The sequence below is a fragment of the Ammospiza nelsoni genome, chromosome Z (assembly GCF_027579445.1).
Source record: "Ammospiza nelsoni isolate bAmmNel1 chromosome Z, bAmmNel1.pri, whole genome shotgun sequence".
Classification (NCBI taxonomy): domain Eukaryota; kingdom Metazoa; phylum Chordata; class Aves; order Passeriformes; family Passerellidae; genus Ammospiza; species Ammospiza nelsoni.
The window spans coordinates 807,864-831,988 of record NC_080669.1 but is presented as its reverse complement, the minus strand read 5'-3'; the positions used below and the strand labels follow the sequence as shown (position 1 = coordinate 831,988).

At 42.9% G+C, this 24,125-nt stretch overlaps 1 protein-coding gene across 1 annotated transcript in view; it reads right to left on the bottom strand.

Annotated features, from left to right (window-relative positions):
* Positions 1–5,456: 5,456 nt before the first annotated feature.
* MSH3 (mutS homolog 3) overlaps positions 5,457–24,125 on the bottom strand; it is a 95,639-nt gene continuing 76,970 nt past the window's right edge. The window contains exons 21-24 of the mRNA XM_059492045.1: positions 10,493–10,679; positions 9,297–9,426; positions 7,333–7,507; positions 5,457–5,860 (exon numbers count right to left, since the gene is read on the bottom strand). Coding sequence (XP_059348028.1) covers positions 5,752–5,860; positions 7,333–7,507; positions 9,297–9,426; positions 10,493–10,679 — 601 coding nt within the window. The 3' untranslated portion in view covers positions 5,457–5,751. The remainder of the gene's footprint in view (positions 5,861–7,332; positions 7,508–9,296; positions 9,427–10,492; positions 10,680–24,125) is intronic.

Sequence of the window (24,125 nt, the reverse complement as noted above, 5' to 3'; positions counted from 1 at the left end):
GCTGGGACACTCAGGAGGTGTGTGCACCATGTACAGCCCTTGGATGCGGAAAAAAGAGAGGGCCAGGCAACAAAAGATGCGCTTTTCAGTGCAGTTCTGTGCACTTCCTTTCCCACAGCTTGTAAACCTTAAGGCCAGCACTCACAGGAGCACGCTGTGTAGCTCATAGCCCGTGTGTGACAAAACCACTTTGGCACTGGTGCAGAGCCAGGATTTGCTCTTGCAAATAATTCCTCTGCACTCCCTGTTGCGAGCATTATAAACTCTTCTGACACTGCTGCCTCGTGCTGCCAGCAAAGGAAAGGTTGTGTTGCCTCGGGTCCTGTCAGAAGCTCCATTTCCTCACTTGCAAGCCCAGCCCAAGTGCTGTGCCCAGCTCCTGCAGTGCCTGGCAGGGCAGCTGTCAGTGATGCAGAAAGAAACTGGCACAGGAGAGAAAAGGGGAGGACTGAAATCCCTGATGGTGACCACGGAGATCTGCTGAGCTCAGGGAAACTCACACACAGCACTGGAGACTTGCTGCGAGCTTGTTTCAAAACTCTGGGGACCTAAACCTGAGAAACCAAGAGAGACTGAGGTTTGAAAATATGTCAGATTATTTTTATTTGAAAAAATATCAGATTATTATTGCTTTATTGCAATACTGTGGTGATCAGCAGGGTATTCCAGGATTGGTGTGCAAAGGTGGGAAAGAGTCAAAATGCTTTCCCTTGTTGTTCTCTTGCCTACAGTTCAAAAATACAGCAGACAGAAATTATTAAATGTGTAACAACTTACAAAGAGCAGCACAGAGTTGGTGAAACTGTCAGCTGAGAGTTGGTGAAACACAAGGGAAATAAATAACAGGGACTCTAACCCAGAGCCTAGACAGACCCTTGCTGAAGTCCTGGGCACACTTTTAAGGGATCCATCCTTTCGAAGATTCAGCTGCTGCTGTGAGCCAGGATGGGGCTGTGCCCACCCCGGGCAGGGCAGAATGCAGAACACACACGGGGAATGTCCCAGATTCACACCAAAGTGGGGGAATATAAACTGCAGAGCACTGCTGGAGCCTCCACTGAAGGAGAGGGATTCCCCTTAGCTGCAAGGAGCTGCTGTAGAGGGGAAAGTTGGCATTTATTTATATTTTTATTTATATAAAGTTTAAATTGAAATCCTTTAAAATTATAGTATCTAGGGCTTTTAAAAAATATCTCTTTTCTGTTGAGCAGCCTCTTTTTTTATCAGGAGGAAGAAAAAGGCAATTGTAGATGAGATGGGTGGGGCACACAGCACTGGAAGTGAAGAACAGAAAACAAAACATTTTGTAACAGTTATAAAGGGGAGGGAAGGTAAATCCTGAGGAAATCAGGTGGAGATTTTTGCCTTGCTGCTGGGGAAAAGGGGAGAAGGAAAGCTGCCTGATGGCTTGTGGGACAGACCGAAGGTATCATCAGCCACAGATCCCTTCTAAGCCTTAATTGCTTCTCAAAAAAAATGTGTCAAAAGGCTTACACAGATTTAGTTTGCAATTTAATTAAAGGATTAGCGAAGTTTTCTTTTTCTATGTGTGAGCTATTAAGAAGAGGAACTTACCTAGAAGATCAGCTCATTTAACATAGCTACTTAATTGCATTCATTGAGCCTTTGCTTAGGCAAAGTACTGCAAATACAGGCAGCATCTCAATTTATGCAGAGGCGAGGTGAGCTCAGGGTGGGCGCAGGACACCAAGGAGGACAGAGCTGTGGGCAGCAGGGTGGTCCCAGTGACAGGAATGGTGGAATTGTCTTTCCAGGCAAGCTGTGGGTCTGCCGCTGGATAAAACAGCTCTGGGAGAGAAAAGAAACAATGGGAAGGATTCCACTGATTGATGAATGGAAAAAGATATTTGCTTTTACAAATGTACTTTGGGTTTGCTGAGAAATGAAATTGGACATTGAAAGGTGAAAGAAACAATGGGGAAGAAAAACCCCTGAATTCCATAAGAATTAAAAATTAAAAGGGAGGGTCATACATTAGAGGGGAATCTTTGGGATCAGGTGTTCTGGGAAGTCTGAACCTCTCAAGTGCCTCAGAAATGAGGGAAGAGAGAAGGGAAATGTGGCTGGGAAACTGGGATAAAAAGGAGGCTGAGTCCTCCAAAAATGTGAGGGACCCCAGGGGATGCCCCATGGCCTCTGCCTTTATTGGAATAAAGCCAAAGGGCTCCTGTGTCTCCTTTTTGGACATAAACCTCTGCTGTTCGTGGTAGATTTTCCTGACACCAGGAACGCTGTCCTTGCCTCCTTGGGAATGGTCTTGGGAAGGCTGCTCAGGGCTCCTTGGTGTTCTCCACCTAGCATTACTACACCGTAATTAATTTGACACCCATTTGGGGATAAAAAATCCGAACAATAAGGTGCATCACTCCCTGGCAGGGCACTTTGTGGTTCGGCTGGCTTAAACTAGGACAAAAAACCTCAATTCCTACAGCATTCTGCAGAGAGCAAAATGCAGAGAGGAATAACTTGAAATGTAGGCAGAGGGAAAAGCTCAGCACTCGACTGGAACTTTTATTTGGTGTTACATAAGAGAGAGATAATTATATCTAGTAATCTTCATGGCACACTCTTGAGTTTTAATTCACCCTAGATATTGGGATTATTATGATTCAGAAAACCCAACATTGATTTCTGCTTCCTTATTGCTGATTGTGCATTTGAAATTTGCTGTGTATTGTATTTTCCAATCCCTTCTTTCCCGAGAATCATCCTTCTTCCTATAGCACATTGCAAAGTCATAGAAACTGACTGCTTAAAAAATAAAAAGATTAAAAACTCCATTAACATCAGAAGTATTTTTCATTATTGTTACTAGGGGCAGCTACAAGTATTTTAGATAAAAACAACCTCATTTTATAACACCTGTAAAAACACTTTTACCTACTCTTACGGAAACACCTGGAAAAAGGGCAATAAAAAAATTACAGATTCTTTGCAAGTGCAAGAAACATAAATATTTGAAAACTATGAATGTTAGAAGTCTCTCTCTACAGTTCACTTATGGCTGAACCAGTCCAGTTTCAGAGAGTCCCTCACAGTGAACAGCCTGGCCTGCAAGGACTTGCATCTCAAATCAAGGTGACTGTTTCAGAAAGTGTTAAAGATTGTCAGGACGTTAAGAAAATATCCTTTGCTTTCTACTTGTCCCTAAATCTAGGCAGGGAAAAAAATCTCTATAGAATGTAATGTAATTGAGGAAGTCCCACTACCTCTCTGTGCTCAATCCACAAAAACTTTATTTACCTAAAAAAAAATTTAATTTATGTCAAAACTACTGCAATAGTTCTACTAAAATAATTTCAAGAAATTAGCAGTATTTTAACATAGAGTGGAAATATCTGGATAATTTACTTTTAGATACCTATCAATAGCAAACATTAACTTCATTGCAGGAAACATGCTTTTTGTTATACCTGACTCAGCTGGCATTTCAGTGATCCCTAAATTGATTTACACACCTTGTGAACTTTTGTGTTAGCAAATTCATGTTACTTCTATAAATACCTCTGGAAAGCTATGCAACACAAAGAGAGTTCCTCTGGAGAATTCCCTCACTGAAAGATGTTGTCTGGCAGCAGCAGAGGTGATTGCGCCTGGTAATGTGTTTTGCTTTGCACATTCTGCAGTTACTTTTTTAAATAACCAAACACAAACACGAGGAGGCAGGGACTGCAGCCTCTCCCTCCCTGTCTTCATCCACGGGCTCTCAAAAAAAAATTAACAAAAAAACACAAGAGCAGCTTCTCAGCTCTCTTTGAGAAGGACTTCTGCTATGACAGAGAACCCCCAACCCACAGCAGAAGGACTGAAGACAAAAATATCTTACAAAAGTAAGGCTTTTCCCTGTTTTCCAGTAAGTTTTTGTTTCTTTACACCCCACTCACTCTCCCAAGGCTGAGGAGGGCCTGTCTTTCTGGATAATCTGCTGCACAAATGCTCCCAGGCACGCCCTGCGTTCCTGCTCTGCATCAGCAGATCCTGGCCCAGACACAGCTGCACTATCCCTGCTGTGCCTTGTCACCAAACGTGCCCCAACACCAGCAGCAAACCCAGCAGCAGCAGCACTCTGCCCGCTCCCATCCTCACACACTTCACCTGTTCTCCAGGAATTAAACAGCAGTGAATAAAACAGTGATTATCTGGCATGAGTACAAGAAGCCTCACACGGACAGGCAGAAAAGCTCCTCTGTTGACAGAGCAGGGCTCACCATCATTATCTGTCTGCACTGTGACCACAGGCATTACAGCCTGCTGAGGTTGTTCTGGACAGCACCAGCAGCCCAGTAATACCAAACCCACTTCCCCAGGCTTCACTGCAGTTCTTTTCTTCCACTGCATCCAGGTCTTTTTTTCCTTCCTTGTCAGAGCACAGTCTGAACGCTCCCTCGAGGGTGCAGACTAAGAGTGCACCTGGCACAAGCAGGAATTTGGTAATGGCTCATTCATTCATTCTCCCTGATGGCAATGGTCAGAGGTTTTCAGACCCACAGCAGAGCACTGGGTTCATAATGCTTCACAGTGCCTGCCATAGATAAACACACACCTGCAGTCACACCTGGCAAGATTAATTTCCCTCTTCAGCTCCTCCAGCTCAGGGCAGTGCACTGCAGAGTCTGGGAGGAGAAGCTCTCACTGATCCCTGCTGTCAGAATGGCACAGTGTTTCCCTGATGTCCTGACACCTGGAGAGAATTGTTTGTTTAAAGTTAGCAGCTGCCTATGACATGTAAAAAATCACCCCCTTTTCTGCAGTCCTTCAGGAAGGGGCTCAAACCCTGGATGAAACAAAGGGACAAACCTTCAGGGACAAACCCTGCCACCAAACTGCTTCTGGGGCTTGCCAGGGGACCACAGCCCCCTCAGGGCTCCCTGCTAAGGCAGAGGCTCCTCTGGGCTGCAGGGCAGTGAGGCCCACAACACCACTGCACTATTTTCACAATGCTTCAGATTATGTGCTGAGGTTTAGGCCTGTCAGCATCACTGTACATCTTCACAGCAATGTGTTTAGTAGGGCTACTTGCAGGGAAAACCCATTTGGATATTGTATTCCCCATAAGAAATGTGGCCGTGGTAACTGGAAATTTAAAAATTGAGAAGCCCTTCTGAATTTTTTAGCTTCACTTTGCATTTGACAGAGCACTGGGCATGCCAGCTGCACACTCTGAATTGCCCCTTTCACTCACCCTTACAATACCCCAACATTATTTTTGGATTCAAGTCTTTCTCCAGACTGTGCCAGACAGGGGAAAGATCAGGAAGAAAGGGTGCTGTAAAAAAACAGTGAATTTTTAATGCATTATTATGGGAACAAGGGAAAAAGTCTCTTTATAGTAACCACTGTCAGCAGTTGCTGGCTGTATAGCAGTGTTGAGACTCAACTACATTTTCCCAACACACACAAATATATCTTTAGAAATAAATACAATAAAGGTGAAACACCTTTAAAACACTGTTTTATTTATAAAAAGTTACCTTATAGTTTATCAATAATTTTTCATGTTTTTTAAACAAATTAGAATCAATCCCCATTAGGCAGTTTGCATTTAAGGAAAAGGGTGAAAAGGAAGGGATGTGGAGTGAGAAAATTACACATGATGCAGCATCTGTGATCTCTCAGAAAGCAAAAAAGTCAACTCAGTGCACCTGGAACTACACCCTGATAAAATTCATTAAGCTCCAGACATGTATTTTGCACCTCCAGTATCTTCCATCTTTAACCATGATTTGAGGATTAAAAACTGTCCTTTCTTTCATCCTCAGGCTCATACATATTTTTCCATTTCTGTAGTTCCTGAGAATCATTTATCTTCCACGCTTCAGCAAAGGACTTCATTTTTTTCCTGTGGGAGAAAAAAGAAAAAAAACCCTAATCAAAATACAGACACATTTTTAAGTGAAGCACATCAAACCCTGAAAGTCCTACAGTCATCTGCAAAATTTTATACGCCATCCAAAATAGCACAGCTCAAAATGTTATGTGATCTTCAAACAGCCAGTTAATATTTTCTAAGATTTATGTTTCTGCTGTAGGTCAGCCACTAAATTAATTTCATAACTAACTTACAGCACCAGCAGCACTGACAAAACGATATAAACAAATGGAAGAACTACTTGTTAAAGGAAATAAACAGCATTGTAGTCAGCCCTGTTTAATTTTGATCGTTCAGTTTGTACAAATTTGTATTTGTAGGACCATAACAGGAAGACACATTTTCAATACAAATGAGTGCACACATCCTTCCCATTTCTTCTCAGCATTTTTTGATTTGTAAGAGCTGTGACAAATTACAAGACATTTAAAATGGGTTAAAGCACATTGCCGACGACAATGTCAATTGTCAAATGTCAAAAGTCAAAACTGGATGAAGTTACCCAGTGGATTTTCTTAAATAATATGAGGGTGATTTAAAAAAACAAGACAAGGCATCTGGCCCGTGGGTGTTGTGACAAGGGCAGGGCCACCAGCAGGTCCAGGTGTGGTTCCCCTGGTCTCCTGTTCCCACCTCACAGACCAGACCCACTCTCTGAACAGCACAGTTAGGACCCTGCTCCAGATTTGGGTTTTTTTTAACTTTTGCCAATTACAGACTGATATTTCCAATTAGCATAAGCCACTGCATTATTTTTCCTGTAAACTGTCAAGTTCCTTCTAAAGTTTTCTCTTTTGCTTTATTAAGAGGGGATAAAAAAGCATCGTTAAGCGCCGAGCGCTGCTGAGTTCCAAAGTTTGCACCTATAAATAATTAGTAGTCAAAATGTTCTCATGTAAAATTATCCTGTCAGGATTAGGTACAGCCATCAGACAACTACGATCTTGATTCATTATGTTCCTATAGAGCTATTTGAATTTTGCTTATAGGACTGCCATGGAAAATAACAGCAGAAGAAAAAAAAAGAAACAGTGAAAACAGTTATGAATATCTAAACTGTGCACACAGTGTTGCAGGATTTACAAATCCATTATGCCACTTGATACACACAGGAATTTTCATAACTACTCTAATATATAAGGTACCAACACCCCTGAATGAAAATTGGATATCAGGGAAATATTAAAATCCCAAGACGTTTCAATAAAATTCTGAGTGTTTGTGGGGGCAATCAAAATAATTCACAAATATTTATTTTCAAGTTAAACCAGAAGAAGAATGTTCTTCTACACTTTGGTATGCAAAGACAATTTCTAGTTCCAAAGTAAGTAATAAATACTTTCTAAATTAAAGTCATTAGTATTTTCACTATCACCGATGAGAACATAAGTAGGTATTATAGAAGGAAATAATGAAAGAAAAAAAATCACATTTGTTCTGACCTTTTCATGTTCACTGTTCTCTCCAACTCCTTTGATTTGGAAGCTGCTTTCTTCAAGATTTCTTCAGGAATATCGGCCAGTTTGGCAACATTTAGCCCATAACTCCTTGCAGAGACTCCTTTAGTTATTTGATAAAGGAAAGTGATAAATTCAGGATTCTCTTCCACTTCAGATCCTAGAAACACAAAACCAAAATCAAAACCTCCTCTTTGTGGCAAATACTTAAGTCCCCTGTCCTGATCAGCTTACAAGGTAAGCAGATAATACAATATGAAGAATTATTTAGGGGAAAGGTTAATGGCAAAAAGCAATGGGAAGTCATTAAAGAAACACATTAAAATTTTTGCAATATTTTGCAATATTTTGCAATTATTCCATGAATGCCTTTTATAATTCAAGAACTGGGGCCATCACGTTTCAAAACAGTTTCAAAACAATCAGATGCATTTTTTCACTCCATAGAGTGCTAAATTTTGGAGCTGCTTGACGCAGTAGGACGAGGGCACTGAAAGTACACGGTATTAAATTATGGAGCCCAGCTGAAATGAAATCCACGGGAGCTACAAAACACATCGTGCTCGTGAAGCCCCATAAATAGCAGGTGTTTCTAGACAGTGAGATCTTTCAGAGAAGGAGCTGCCATATGTTTGATCCCTAATCCCTCGTCCCTAATCCTTTGTGCTTGGCTGCTGTGGGAAGTTGGATGGTGGGATAGGCGAATCTTTCCCTACCCCAGCTCAGATATCCTCCTGAAACACGTGAAGGAATGCATGTCCACTTTTCAACACCCCTAAATGTGTGACTGGAGTGTATCACATTCAGGTGAGGTGTAAATCGTCACACTGACATCCTAGGATTTTAGCTTTTATAATTTCCATGTATTTGCCATCCTGCAGTTCTTTAGTGTGTAACTCCAAACTCCACATTCAGGGTCAGCTGCTGCTGTCCCATTTTGGGCAGACACAACAATTCCTCTCCAGGCCTGGCAACCGAGGGCACCTCACTGCCTCAGGGCCCAGAAATGCAAACCAAAGTGAGTTGGGTGAGCAAACTTGGGGTAAATGACTTCATTAGCTGAGGCTGGAATTGTTAGATTAGCCCAAATAAGCAAACGGCTCAAACATTAAAGTGTGAAAACCCGTGGCCTGTTGTCCATTTTTGGGTGTAGCCCCTGAGGGAGGGTTTGCCTGGCCAAAATGTAAATGAAGGCCCTTTAATGAATATTACTGCTTTCACTGTATTCCCTTCACTTTGTCTGGCCCCTGTTTGTAGGTAGCCCAAAAGGCATCAATAGCACGGAGGGATCCCTCAAACTGCTGGCAGCAGCCACTGGGGACTGCTCACGTTGGTAGGCTGGGAGGGCAAGAAAAAGCATTTGGCAAGGTCTGAGTAGGAAAATGGCTATGAACAGCTTTTTAGAAGTCTGGCTAGTTAGTCTGAAAAGGCATGAACATCAGAGTTACTTTGTGGCTGATGAGAGGAATGAGAAATTTGCCTTCACAGACAAGCTGTGGGTCTGCTGGTGGATAAAACCAGCACTGGGAGAGAAAAGAAACAATGGGAAGGATTCCACTGATGGATGAATAGAAAAAGAGATTTGCTTTTACAAATAAACTTTAGGGTGGCTGATAAATGAAATTAGGCATTGAAAGGTGAAAGGAACAGTGGGGAAGAAAAACCCCTGAATTCCGTAAGAATTAAAAATGAAAAGGGAGGGTTGTACATTAGAGGGAAATCTTTGGGATCAGGCATTCCAGGAAGTCTGAACCTCTCAAGTCCCTCAGCCAATGGGGAAAGAGAGATGGGAAATGTGGCTGGGAAATTGGGATAAAAAGGAGGCTCCAAAAATGTGAGACACCCCAGGGGAATGGGGTCTCCCTTTATTCCAATAAAGTAAAGGACTCATCTGTCTCCTTTTTGGGCATAAACCTCTGGTGTTTGTGGGTTATTTTCCTGGCACTGACCTGTGTGCTGTGTGCTGTCCTCCTCGCTGAGCAGGAAGGCCATGTGGTAGTTGCCCACGGCGCAGGGGTACAGCCGCTGCAGCTCGCACACCGACGGGTAATGGGTGACAAACAGCGTCAGGGCCTGCACCTGCAGCACACACACAGCACACCTGGGCCTCACCCGTGTGCCCTGGGCTCAGCCTCGCCGAGCTGCTGTCCTTTCCCCACACCCCTGAGGGGAAACGGCGCCTCTCTCCATGGCTGCGGCCAGCGCGGCCTACCCGCCCCACAGTGTGCCTCAGGTGTTGCGGTGTGACTTCAGGATTTACCTCACAAACCCCGTTCCTCCCATGATGATTCCCAGCCAGGTGTGTCAGCCTCTCCTTTCCCCTCCCAGCACTGTCTGTCACTCCTGGCATTCCAGAAGGGCGCTGAATTCCAAAGATGCCCTCCACCCCTGGAGGACCTTGGGCCATCCAGGTGTCCTTTGTCCCTTTGTCCGTCCCCTCCTGTCCCTGCTTGGTGGCTCCCTGCCCCTTCCCTGCCCCTCTGCCCGGGGTTAAAGGAGCAGCAACCACGGGCCCAGGGAGTTCTGCTGGAGCTGGTGCTGCATTCAGAGGCCTGTGGGCCAAACAAAAGCTCTGGATCCAAACCCTCCATCAGAACCGACTCCTTTCCTTCACCATTGCCTTAAAGCTTCTCCACCAAGGGAAACCTGAGCTCCTCAAGCCTGGACTTGTCTCCACGTGCTCAGCTGCAGCATCCAGCCAGCCAAAGGTGTCTGTGGGGTGAAACACCTCACACCCACCAGCCAAAGGTGTCTGTGGGGTGAAACACCACACACCCACCAGCCAAAGGTGTCTGTGGGGTGAAACACCTCACACCCACCAGCCAAAGGTGTCTGTGATCTAAAACACCTCACACCCACCAGCCAAAGGTGTCTGTGGGGTGAAACACCACACACCCACCAGCCAAAGGTGTCTGTGGGGTGAAACACCACACACCCACCAGCCAAAGGTGTCTGTGGGGTGAAACACCACACACCCACCAGCCAAAGGTGTCTGTGGGGTGAAACACCACACACCCACCAGCCAAAGGTGTCTGTGGGGTGAAACACCACAGTGCTGCTGTTTGGTTCAGCAGCAAGGGCCAGACAAGCCAAGGCACATCCTGTCTGGCTATATTGGTAACTATTCCCATACTCAGGCACTTACATCTCTGATGAAATGCTCCAGGGTGGCATAAGCAATGGCAATGCCATCGTGTGTGCTCGTCCCTCGGCCCAGCTCGTCCAGGATCACCAGTGACCTCGAGGTGGCTTTTCTGATGATCTCAGCAGTGTCTGTCAGCTCCTCCATGAAGGTGCTCCGGCCTTTGTAGATGTTGTCTGCAGCACCCATTCTGCACCAGCACACAGAACACAAAATCTCATCACAAATGTCGGCTAATGCTGGAAAAAAAATAATCATGGGCATGAAACCATTCTATTATGATCTTTGGTTGTTGCTACAGAGGAGACGAATGCAGGCAGAACATTCACCTTCCAGAACAGTCTCCCAGCTCACACTTCTCCCACCTTCACAAACAGCACAAGGCAGCCTTCTTTTCCCCCCAAAAAGGGGGGAACCCTGGCACTTCAGACCAGTCAGCTCACAAGAATTCCATCAGAGGTAGCTGTGAAGGTGAATTTTACTCCTTTGGTTTAGTTCAGCCCTCTGTTCATAGGGGTTTCTAATGCTAACAATACCCAAAGGGGTCCAATATGGCATTCCCACACAGAGTGGAAGCTCCTGTGAACCAGGTGTTTGTGCCTCCAAACAGCAGAGCAGCCACCTCCTTCGGGCACTAACAAAATAGCCATTAGTTCCCCTAATTGCACAGGTACACAATCTTAACCAGCGTCCTTAAACAAGATTTAAAGGTATTTTAAGAGTTCTCTCCTCATTCCGTTGAAATACAACTCTTAGCAGCCTGCAGGCAGGTGAGCTCCACACACAAAATCCTCCAAATTTCTCTAGCTTTCATTCAGATCCATGCAGCCCTCAAACCCTATCTCAAATTGTGAATTTGTGGTCTACATGTGAGAAACCTGTTGTTAGTCCACCCTGGTTTTCCCTTTTCCTGCAGCTTTCCTTACCTGGGCAAGTAATACCTATTCTATACTGAAGAAAAAGCATTTCTTTTTGCATTTCTGCTTTTGAATTACATTAATCACATTAGAGCATCCCTTCTGAGACAGGTCATCACGAGCATGCCACTGAGGAGAGACGTAAAACTGGATTTATTCACTCTTATCAGCCAATATATAATTACATACAAGCCACACTGATTTAAGGAAAACTAACTCATGGGTTTAGTATATTTCCAAATTTAACAGCTGGCCACAACAGTAGTTAGAGCCAATCAGAACCTTTAAAGAGAAGCCCAATATAGTGGTTTCTTTCTCTGTCTTTTGCTGGATTTATCTCTATTGTAATTACTTCTGTGACTTCCTGAGGCACCACCAAGATACAAATAATTTTATGAGGATGACTAAGAGCATTTGACTAAAACCAAGCAGGCTGGACCCAGTATAACTATGATTTGTATATATTCTCTGGTCCCTGCCCTGAAAATCTGTCGTGGTATCATGCATAACTGCACAATAAGCAAATCTTCAGTTATAAATTAACTACTTTGGTTGGAGATGGGCATATGAGAAAAGTGAGTTTTTGTTTTATTGAGTGTGTGCTTAAACACACACACACGAATTACACTCCCACATACCCCAAAAACCAGGTGATTCTGGCCATAAGCTAATTCAACTGTACATGATTTTTCTCTGAATTAAGTGTATAACTCAGTATAATGAGGTTTTGTGAAATTAACATTTCATTAAGCCACTTACTGCTGTAATCCTTTCAAATGCTGGGTTAGGAATGATTTTGGTGAATTTCTCGCAGTGCCCCCCACCACCCCTGTGCCCCTTTCCCAGCTTGGGTCAGGCACCAGGCCCTGCTGTAAAATCAAACAATCCCCCTTACTGCACAGATCCACAGAGAACAGGATAACTTAGACCTTTTTTAACACTGTTAACTGCAAATACATTAATCAGAATGACAAATACTTTTTATGTTTGAACAATCTCTGGCTCCTTAATGAACAACTTCAGTGTTAGCCTCCAACCTTACAATTAGTGGCGTTATTATTTTCTCACTTCTTGCTTGGCTTTTCCTTACAGGGACAGCATCTCACAGGCTGTCTGTTGTGTGCCCGTGATGATTACACACAGAGCTTCCATTTTTCTCTGGGATTGCATCATTTCCACAGAGCCCACAAAATATTTTAGCCTGCTTTGTATCTAATTTGCATTCACAAAAATAATTTCCTGAACTTCCTCACTAAATGCTCAAGATACAAAGAGAAATTAGTATTATCTTTCCCTTGTTGTTAGAGACAGCTGGAGAAGAAGTCTTTCTTTCCAGCATTTGAAAATATTCAAATCCAACTCAGGCTTAACTACAGATTAAAAAACCAGTGCATTTTTAAATGACATAAAACCTCTTAAATGTTATCTTTTGAAAATTGATAAAATTGTTCTTTCTGCCTCTATCCTTTACCGTAGAAGAATTATACTTGTTTTTTGAAGATACATACTGAGCAGTGTTATCCCAGAAATAAGCAGGAATAATTGTTTTAGTGTGGATGACTGCATTTATAAAAGTAACAGATAATTTGTAGCAAGGCATTGCTCCCTAACTTTGTGCTCTATTATTCCTGATAGAGTAAAGTTGTTGAGTCACAAAACCTACTGCTTAAACAACCCTTTTTTGGGTTTATTTTCACATTTAAAACAGCCATAATAAACCCCACCAAACTTCTCCAGAACTCCTCAGTGCCTTGGAATCCACATTTTAATGCAGATCTCCTCCTAAATGTTTTTATACATGAAAACATTAAATTTTTCTTCTCCCGTCCTGCCCACAAGGAACATGCAGACAGGCAGCATGAGCAGCGTCTCTTTGGATCCATCACTCCTCAGCAGATGCAATTTGTCTGGAAAACACTTGTTTTAATGTCTCTTTGACAGTCAACCAAATCCTGCAAAATTAAAAGCTCTTCATCTTACGGGTGTTCAACCCATTTATTATGCAAACTAAAAAAAAAAAAAAAAAAAAAGAGGATGGATTTTCTGTTTTCAGTGCTCAGTTCAAGTAGCAAAGATTCCTGTCAAAGGCCTCAGAAAAAAACAGCAGAGAGGCAATGTTCTGTAATTTAATTTGCAGAGGGTAAGATATAACTGCACTGCCTCTCAAAAGAAGTTATCCCACATGCTCTTAGAGCTGGCTTGGGTTTGAGATCACAGTGAGGGCCCCAGGAAGTTCACTCCTCTCTTATTTCACTGTGCATCTCTCTCTCAGTTTGTGGAAATGAACAGGCAGCCCAGGAGCTCACAGTGGAAACATTCCACCGCGTGAATCCCAGAAAACAAGACTGCAAAGCCATTCTCTACAGCCTTATTTTCAAACATCTGCCAACAGCCCAGTGCTACTTACTCATTCCTACTCTACAGAATACTTAATGCTGGGGAAAAACCCCAAACTTTAACTACGTTTTCCCATTGCTTTTAGTAATATTCATCTGAGTTTAGAAGCTCACCTAAAATACTTACTGCAAAAATTGAACCTTTTGCAGAAGAATAAACCTAAGTCAAGAACAATTAACATGAAAAGAAAATTACTCTTTTCTCCAGGAATAAGGTGTAGAACACTCTCAGCACCAACAAAAATCCCTTTCCGTGATTCAAAGATAACACTGAGAATCGCATGAATAAAATAAATTTATAATGTAACTTTACAATTCCATTCACTCCCTCACACAAACCCCTCTGAAATGTCATTTCAAAGATCACTGCATTTGCACAGGAGTAATTTAAATTAAAATACCCAGTTTACAAGAAGGGAGGTCTAGACGTGCTGCTGCCTTGCATCCCACCCTTTTCCTGGCAGGGGCCTGCTCTCCACAGCCTGTCTGTGCCCAGCAGAGCAGTGTGGCCAGGGCAGCGGGCACGGGCAGCCCACCAGGGATGGGCAGGACACTGCAGATGTATTAAGTAATTCCTCAGGAGATTGCATGTGCAAATTTGTAACAGCTCACTGGCAAGAAAATAATGCTTCACACTCCCCCACAACCTACTGGTACATCATCATCTTCCTTTCCATCAAGATCCCACTGATGCAGACCAAAAACTGACAGAAAGAAAAATAATTTACAGAGGCTGTAATTACAGAATTAGGAAAAAAAAAAAAAAAAAACAAGTGTGATGGGAAGCATGGCTATCAGGATAGTTATTATTTTTGCATTATTCATGGGTGACTTCTAAGAAGCGTGCCAAGTTACATGGATGATGACAGGGAATCAAAGGATGCTCGTCACATAAACCTGTTTTCAGTCTACATCCACACGTGCTCAACCATCTCTACAACTGCTTATCTGTAAATTTAAATGAAGAAATACCAATGGTATGTTACATAATTAAGGAGAACAGCTGTTGAGAAGCCTGACAGAATGCATTCAATGTAAAATACATTTTTCTTTTGCACGTTATTGTAGATATGTGATGCTCTCAGTCACTGAGAGATTAATGAAGATATTAAATGACTCTGAGGGATAAAAACTTTGTATTATCCTAGAAAGAAAAGCGAGTCCAAAGTGATTTCAATACTCAGTTTCATAGTGGTTTCTAAATCTTTTTTCCCCCTTCTCAGTATCAGTAGGTAACTGAAGCAGCCAGAATAAATAATGACTGAAATCCTCCTTTCCTTCTAGGGCTGGCCCACAGGGGAATGCTGCACACACCAGCACGCCCGCCTTTTAAAAGAAACATTTCTAACAGGATTAACTTTCAAGATGTGAAGTGCATTGATTTTATTTTTTTTTCCTGAAAGCCAGAGGGAAGAAGAACACCCACTTTATCTTTTCAAAAGCTTTGGCTGGACCGACAGGACAGGTAGGACAGAATCCCTGTGAGTCAATGCAGGCCCTGAGGGACCAGAAGCCACCAGCACCCCTCATCCCTACACTTCATGGACTAACAGAAACTCAGGTACTACAAAAGTTTATGTCACGTTACCTAGGGAGGAACAGCCAGTAAATTTGCTTTCTGAAATTCAGCAGTGATACTCTCAGTAACATTTGAACTCGGTAAAAATACTTGTTACATTGCTTAGGGCAAATACATCACTGACTTTTAAATTATCAGTGAAAATGTTACTGGTGGTCAAGAGAAAGACCAACTTGTGAGGGCAAACATTTTGCTGAAGGATAAATTATAGAACAGATAGTCAAATCAAGGTGTTTCTTTGAGAGTCAACACTATTAGCTTAAAGAAGGTGAAAAAAACAGAGACAAATCAACTCCTTCAAATATGCACAGGTTTGCACTCACTGCTTGGGACACCAGGGAGGGAACTCAAGGTAATTAAGTTAATGTGCATTTGTAGCTGAAGGATTGAGGCCAGGGGGGATTAAAGGGCAGGAGCTATAGCAACCGAGGAGGGACAATGGCTGAAGCACTCAGCACAATCGTGACCTTTTCCCCTTTAGACCTGTGGGCAGCAAGGCCAATCCAATTCCACCTGTGACTGGGTCAAGTCACGGGATGGAAGAGTTTCGGGAAGGGCGCGATGTATCCCCACTGTGAGCAGCTGGCGAGCTCTGCAGGCACATTCCCTCGTGCCCCTGCAGCTCCATCCCGCCAGGGCAGCAGGAGGAGCCCTGAGGGCCCCGGGTGCGCTGCCCCACATGGATCCGCGGGGCTCGTCCCGGCCCCTGCGCGCACAAGGGCTGCCTGCAGGCACCCCAAAGGCTGTCCGGGGGAACACGGCAGTGCTCCATGTAGAAAAGATGCAAACCTCACACTGCAGATGCATGTTTCTGTGAAATGAGCAGAGACATGAAACCAAATTAGCTACAGATACATGCACAGCCTGCCTTAACTTGTTCCTACAGAGCCACAGAACACTGTCAGAAGCAATCACAGCTCAAATGCACTGTGGTACGTCCAAGACACAACTTTTCTAGAAAAAACAGAACAAAATAATTCTTCAGTTTAACAACACTACCTACAACTTTAGCTTATTCCTTTTTTTTTTTTTTAAATCCAAACCAAAGCTATCTCCACATGATGAAAAATGGTGCAATGTACTTAATACTGCACCCTGTTCTTCCCCGAAAGATGGGAACAATTTACCCCAGAGGTGCAATTACATGATTGATTGTGAGCATAAATGAAAGGCTTAAGTAATTCTTGTTACTCTGGCAGTAAACAAAAATACAATTAAGGAGGAACAAAATGAAGCAAATTACTGTGCCATAAAGAAGTAACATTTCTGAAAATTACTTTGGGGTTATTGACAGCTAAAAGTTCTGTTGGTCTGACTCATTGTGCTTTCAATACAAACAATACTTTCTTGGCATGTCAGTATATAAAATTCTCATGTGGACTTGCCATTCACTTGGGATTGCTTTGTGAGAACAGCTCCCTTCTTTTCTGCACAATAAATAAATCAATGTGCATGGCAGAACCACTAAGCTTCACCACATATATATAAAATAAACAAAGACCTGGAAAAGTACCTTTGATTTTTTAATTTTCTGACCATTATCTTTCAGAGTCTAACTGCTCAGGCAAATTGAGAGACTTTTTTCTCTTTGTTCTAATTTTTTTTTTTTTCCAAAGGAAGATCTGAATGATTTAAACATTTATTTTCAGGTTTAAAGAACTTTTTAAAAATCCCCAAAGTTCTGGTCAAAACCAGGTTCTGTACAAACAAGTTGTTCAGCTGAGATAAACTCCTCCACAGTTTTGACTCAGTGATCAATCTCCTGGTGCTTTCTGTACACACCTGCAAAACCTGCCAAACACTGCTGTCACCTCCCCACTGGTTTCACAGCCTAGATTTTTCTGATTATGAAGAAGCAGTCTAGATGAAAGCCTTCATTTGTCTGAGGTGTTGTGATTTTAACTGGTATTTCTAGGAAAAATTATCTTCATTATCTTGCCCTGTAAGCTTCAAATAAATCATTAAAGCTTAATAAAGAAATAAATGGAAACAAGGATTTTTTAAAATGTAGACTCTGGTCTTTAGAGTTTAAACCAGAAAAATTCACAAGTGGTATAAAAATGAGAAGCAATATTTGCCTATTCCTATGCAATTAGGATGATTTCTAATATTGCAGCTTGTTATTTATTTATTATTTTAAATACAACTATTTCCCCCTCTGTGCTTGTCTTGTGCAGCTCCCTTCTGATAAGCCAATGAAACTGGCTGAATGAAATTAAGTGTAACGTGGTTTGCCTAGTTACAAAAAGTTGAGAATTCCTTTTCCCTGAAAGGTTGCATCAATGGAACAGTCACATCCATTAACACTTAGGAGTATTATTTTGCTTTTGTTCTTAGGTGATGTGCCTCAATGTGTTGCACAAACCACTTGGAGAACATCTTCCACACAGTTTCCAGTTTGACAGAACGTTCTTTTCCCTGCTTCACGTACCCACTCCATCCTGTGCTTTCTGATTTTCTCAGGAATTCTTACAAAATATACTCTTAGCAAGCCCTGAAACATTTTAACCTCAAAGTAAATCTAAAAGCAATCTAAAGTAAGCCATTTTTTAAGTACCTTTCAGACTTGAATGAAGAAAAAATAAAAGAAAAAATGAAATACAAGCATCCCAAGTCAGCTTGCAGGTATTCACACAATATTTGCTTTCCATCATGATTTCAAACCTTACTGAAATTTGTGATAATGCCATAGGTATGCACATTTCATCCAGTTAACATGAAATGTTTGTCTACTTGTTTCTTTCAGCTCCACACACTTGTGAAACAGTAATAGGACTTTGTCAAGTTGTCAGAATTAAATAGCTGTAAATGTATTCAGGGAGGTAACACTCACAATACATCTATTATAAGGCCTGACCTTTTTGAGAGTAATTCCACCACTTACAGATCAGAAAAACAGGCATTTTAATAAACCATAAAGAAGAAAGTACTATGGCTTGTTTGGTACATGGCCTCTCCAGAAGTCTGGAGTAATGAGGACTGAGTTTCCTTGGGTTCTTTTCAGTTTCCTTTGAAGAAGTCCTCCATCTCTAAAATGTCCTCTAAGCTCTAAAAGCAATTCTTTCCAGCTATGGGCAAGAGGCTGAGGGCTCCATTCACCCTGCACAATCCTACAGGGACACAGCCACAAACACTCCCTTAGTTTCTGCCCCATAAATCTCTTTCAGGTGACAACAGTCAAGGCACAGGAAAAAATTGTGAGAGGATCCACAATGCCTGTAGGCAAATCATGCCAGAAATGTCACTTTGGGACACAAATGCCCCTTCCCCTTCCACCTCTGTGAGCCCAAATGCATGTGACTGTTGTGCCTCTCTGCTCACAGGATGATGGAGATGAGCAGTGCCAGGCACACCACTCGAGCAGGCATTCAAACACTGATTTCGCTTTTAATGCCATTATGCTGTCTTCCACGTGGGTTTTGTGAGGTTTTTACCCCGTGAGGTTTGTGCAGCACTCACAAACCTCAGTGGAACGGGCCACACCTGGTCTGAGTGGGTTTGAGATCAGCTGAACATCCCACCTGAGCAGTGGCACAGCAAGGGAAGCACAGCCCCCAGCTGGCACAACAGCACCGAGTTCCCTCCTAGAGGGACTCAGAGGAAATGTCCTGGCTGCTCCAGCAGCTTCCCAAAGATAAAAAGAGACTGAATCTCATCAGTGTCACCATGTTCAGCCACGTGTATGTATAAGTAATACTGTGGGAACCACAAAATCAGAGGGTTTGGGAAAGCTGCAAAAGGCCCCAGAGACAGCAGAACTGTGACTGGAGCTAAGCAGCAGCCATGAGATTGGGCAGCAGAAAAATTATTTAAACTGTAGAAAAGCAAGGGCAAATAGAGCAATGGTCTGTGCATTAATGCTTGTCTAGAATAACTCCCTAAGCTGCAGAAAAGTTTATCTAGCAAGATATTAGGAAGGTTGAAGCTTAATAATGGAGCTGTGTGCATTGTGTTTGAAGGCTCACAAGCAGGTATTGCATTTGAAATAAGCCAGCATTGTTTAACCAAAGGTACCTGTGCTCGTAGTGGTTGGACAGAACTACTGTCAATATAGAATATACAGTGTACAGATATAAATACTGTCAGTGTGCTTTTGCTTTGTGTGGTTGGTCACAAAACTCATAAAGTGAGTTGTGACATTGAGTTCTGTGTCTGCTGCCTGGGATGTGAGCTGCTGGCACCTTCCATTGCCGTAGCCATGGGCTGAGAGTGATGCTGGAAAATCAAACAGCTCAAGGCAGTTCCCAACAGCCCTGTCCTGTTTGTGGTTTGTGCAGAGACCCCAGCTGATGATATAATACCATTTCTTCTTTAACCTGGAATGAACAGTAGGGATAAAACATGCACGGTCACTCTGTCCAAACACTGGGGAGGGCAGGAGAAGAGTGCTTTCCTCACACCAGTTCTGCCTCTTGGAAAAGGATTATCTCATGGGCACTTCTGGGTGCCTCCAAGGCAGAGTGTCACACAAAACCAGGGTTAGCCGGGGTAGAATACCCAGGCTGGACTGATTACAGACTACCCTGAGCTGGAAGGGACCCAAGGGTCACCCAGTGCCACCCGTGCCCTGCCCAGAGCCCCAGCAATCCCGCCCTGGGCATCCCTGGAGCACTGTCCAAGCTCTGCTGGAGCTCTGGCAGAGGCTGCTCAGTGCCCCCCCACCCTCTGGGGAAGCAGAACCTTTCCCCATCTCCGTCCCAAATTGCCCTGGCCCAGCCCCAGCCGTGCCCTGCCCCTGCCCCTGCGCTCAGCAGCAGCCGCAGCCCCCGGCCTGGGACTGGCACAGCCTGGCCACTGGCACTGCCCTGGCAAGCTGAGCCATGCACACACCCCGTGTCCTCTCCAGGGCGCACACAGCCTGTGGGCACATGGTCTCCCTGACCCTGCAAAGGGGGGTGTGTGGCCGTGTTCACAGGGGCTCTTGGATGAGGTAAGAGAGCAGGATCTGACTCCATGTTTCAGAAGGCTGATTTAGTATTTTATGATATATATTACATTAAAACTAGACTAAAAGAATACAAAAGGTTTCATCAGAAGGCTGGCTAAGAATAGAATAGGAAAGAAATTATAACAGAGGTTTGTGGCTGGGGGTCTCTCTCCAAGACAGCTGGGCTGTGATTGGCCATTAATTAGAAACAACCCCATGAGACCAATCACAGATGCACCTGTTTTATTCCACAGCAGCAGATAACCAATGTTTGCATTTTGTTCCTGAGGCCTCTCAGCTTCTCAGGAGGAAAAATCCTAAGGAAGGGATTTTCCATAAAAGATGTCTGTGACAGGTGTGTTCACCACCTGAGCTGTGTCACCTCAGTCACAGCTGGGAGGACACAGCTGACACTCCCAGAGACCTCAAACGCAGTTTTCAACAGGACTTTCACTTGGAAAGGCTCTCAGTTCTGTTGTTCCTTGAAGTGATCAAAATCCCCTCCCTGTACTGAACCCATCAACTAACTCAGAAAAGCCACTCCAAGGCACAAGGTGGGACTGGCCCTTGGTGGAATTTATGAGACCCAACTAAGGCCATTGGTGAGGGGGATGAAACTCCTCCACTATTTCAGTGCTCAGCTGCCCAAAGATTTCTGTGCTCTGGTTTTAATTGAACAGACTGCTTTTACACATGTTCTACATCATTATACAAGAACAACGGATTATAAAATACCAAAACAGTGATGTAACTTCAGAGCTGGGACAGACAGACCCAGGATTCCATCGTGGCCATGTCTGTCTGAGGGACTCTGTATACAGACGTGTAATACAAGCTACAATTAAAAAACATCCCTCCCTAGCCAAGGTGAGCAATCACCATCTGCTTACACAACTTTTTCACATATATATAAAGGAATCTGAAACAAGCAAGCACCTCCACTGCAGACTCAGCAATTAAAGACGTCCCTCCAAGCTAAAAATACATCTAAATCATCTGTTACAAGGAGAAAATGCAGAAGAAAGTTCTTTACACCTGAATACAGATCCTGTGATGTGAAGGAACTATCCTGCACTGTCAGCTCCCTCCATCCCTGCCTTCTCTACATACACTACAGACAATTCCAGGTGTGTTGGATACCATGAGGATTAAAGTCAATGCTTTAACAGCATTTCCAGCCTGGTGGGGATGAAACCTCACTGCAAGGTGTGGGTCACTGTAGTGACTGTGCCCGCTCCCTGGAATAAGTGAAAATAGTTCTTATTTCAACACAGGAAGAGAAATCCAGGCAGGTAAGTGCTCTAGGAAGGAAATTACTCTGTCCCTGTACCATCACCTGGCGCTGGCAGGGGTTGTTCTCCTTGACACGATTCTTTCTGATGGCAGCCTGTGATGTCCAAAAATTGATTCTTAAAGTCTGGAAGGCACTTGGTAACCTGAACTGCTAATTATCTTGTTTATTTGAAGACATTTTGCCTTCAAAGTGCTGTGGCACTCTCCCTCTCCCTCCCAATTTTGAACATGGACTCCCATGAACAGCTACTGTTGGCCCACAGGAAATAGGATAAAGCCTCCTAGCACTGGGAAATTCTATCAATAATTGATTAGAAGAGGGACCTCTGCAGAGGTCAGCTTTATTCAACCACCCCTCCCCAGGGCATGATTAGGCCAGCAGAACTCTTGTCATTAATTCCTCCATACATGGATGTCCACCCTTGCTTGGTCTCCCTGCTCACACACACACAGAGCATAATAATTCCAGTGTCTGATTGACTGTATTAGAGCTAACAAAAACTGAGGGTTGGTTGAAGAGTGGAAAACAAGCCTGTTTACTGCAAGTAGAAACTTGGATGGGAATTTTCAAACATCAGAGAATCAAATATCCAAATCCCATTAAAAGTTAATAGAGATGGGATGTCAACCTCTTCAAAACCCTTCTAAATTTTTTAAATATAATGCCACTGATTAGGTTGAAATTCTTTAAGAAAAGATTACAAGAAAACATTATCCCCTATTGGAGAAGGGAAAAAAAAGAAAATACTAACCAGCCAACATCCTCAAAATCCCAGTTCCTCCCCCTAATTTGGGCTAGGCTCAGCACTGTCCCTGTCTTACCTACCCAGTAGTGAAGAAAGATCCACTCCACCTGTAAGCAATTCCTCTTGCATCTTTCAAAACATTTGGTGTAATCCAGTATGTAAAGTCAATTTAGAGATGCTATCCCATATAAGCACAATATATCACAAGGAATAACCATAGTAGCAACCTTTCAATTTCCATGGAAACCCTACTTGGAAAACAAGACACAAATCCTGGGGATACAAATCCCTTAAACCTATATAAATTCACTCTTGGAAGATGCAGTCTACAAACCAAAAGAGGGACTGGAGAAAGATTTATCATGAACTCTTGGTCACCCTGGTGCAAAGAATCCCTCACAGAGCCAGCTTGTACAGCATCACTGGCTGATCCCTCCCTGCATCCTTCCCTGCATCCCTGAGCATCCCTCACTCTCTCTCCTGCAGGGGTACCACACTAACAGCATCCCCCAAAACATCACCACAGCAGCGATGCAAGTACCTTGGAGACTGACACCTTCCCATGGTAAGGTTTTGAAGTATTAAAAATGCAGTTTTAAAATGAAGTATTAAAATGCAGTATTAAAAGTGAAGTTATCAGCAACAAAATGGAAATTCGCACTTTTTTCCAGCAAGACCTTGTGGCCTGGGGTGGCAGTGCAGAAAGGAGGTCTACATAGCTGTCATCACAAAAAAAAAATTAAAGCGTAACAATAAAAAAAAAAATCCAAACAAAATTAATCCGCAAAACAAAGCACAGCAGGTGAAACCAAAAAAAAAAAAACAACCCAAAATTGGGTGGGAGTTAAGAGAAAGTCTCTGATCTCTTCCAGGTCATTCTCTACCAGAGGAGAGGACAGAGCAAAAGCTGAGGCTTTAGAAGAAAGCATCAAACCTCAAGCTTTTTGTGGCAGCTGGTTTATTGATTCTTTCCTTAAACCAGGCATTAAAAACTATTTCAAGGGTAACTTCGTATGGCTGAGAAATTCCCTGAATGCAACACCACATTAACCTGCCTGACAGACTTAGATAGTTTAGGACCTCTGCCAGAACCGCGAAAAAAACCAAAACCTACCCCAAAAAAAACCCCAAACCAACCAAAAGTGAGGTGCCTCCTTGAATGATCTGTGTATACCTTGAGCAGAATCTTCTACCCCATTCCTTTTCTCCTTTTTTTCCCCATTACCTTTTAACTGATGCACGACTACTTCTATCTTAAAAATTATTATCAATTTTTTCCTGATTAATATTTAGTCAATTAGTTTACTCTTAACGGCTGGTGTAATTACAAGAATTTCAGTAATTCTTCCACATATTTATCTGGTGTTTGACACATATCACATTAAATGGGGAATGGCACATCCAGCTGAACTTCCAAAAGTAATATAGACAAGGGAAAAAAAAACCCCATCCCTTGTGTTAATATGTGACTGGGCTACAAATTAAATGGTCTGAAACCTCACAGAGTAAAAATCACACTGTGACTGCTTGCCTGTAAGTCTGAAAGCAGAAGTTTTGCCTTTGCCCACACTATGAGAAAAGTACTTGGGTTTTATTCTAATACAGAGAGAAGTTAAGTAGAATCAGGCAAATACACTGGGGAACAAGTGGAACACAGATAAAAATCCAATTTATTCTCTTTCAAGAAGGCCCAAAACAAAACATTTCTCCCAATGACTGTGTCATATTTCTTAGTATTTTTTGCAGAAATCATCCTTTTGCAATGACAGTCTAGGAAA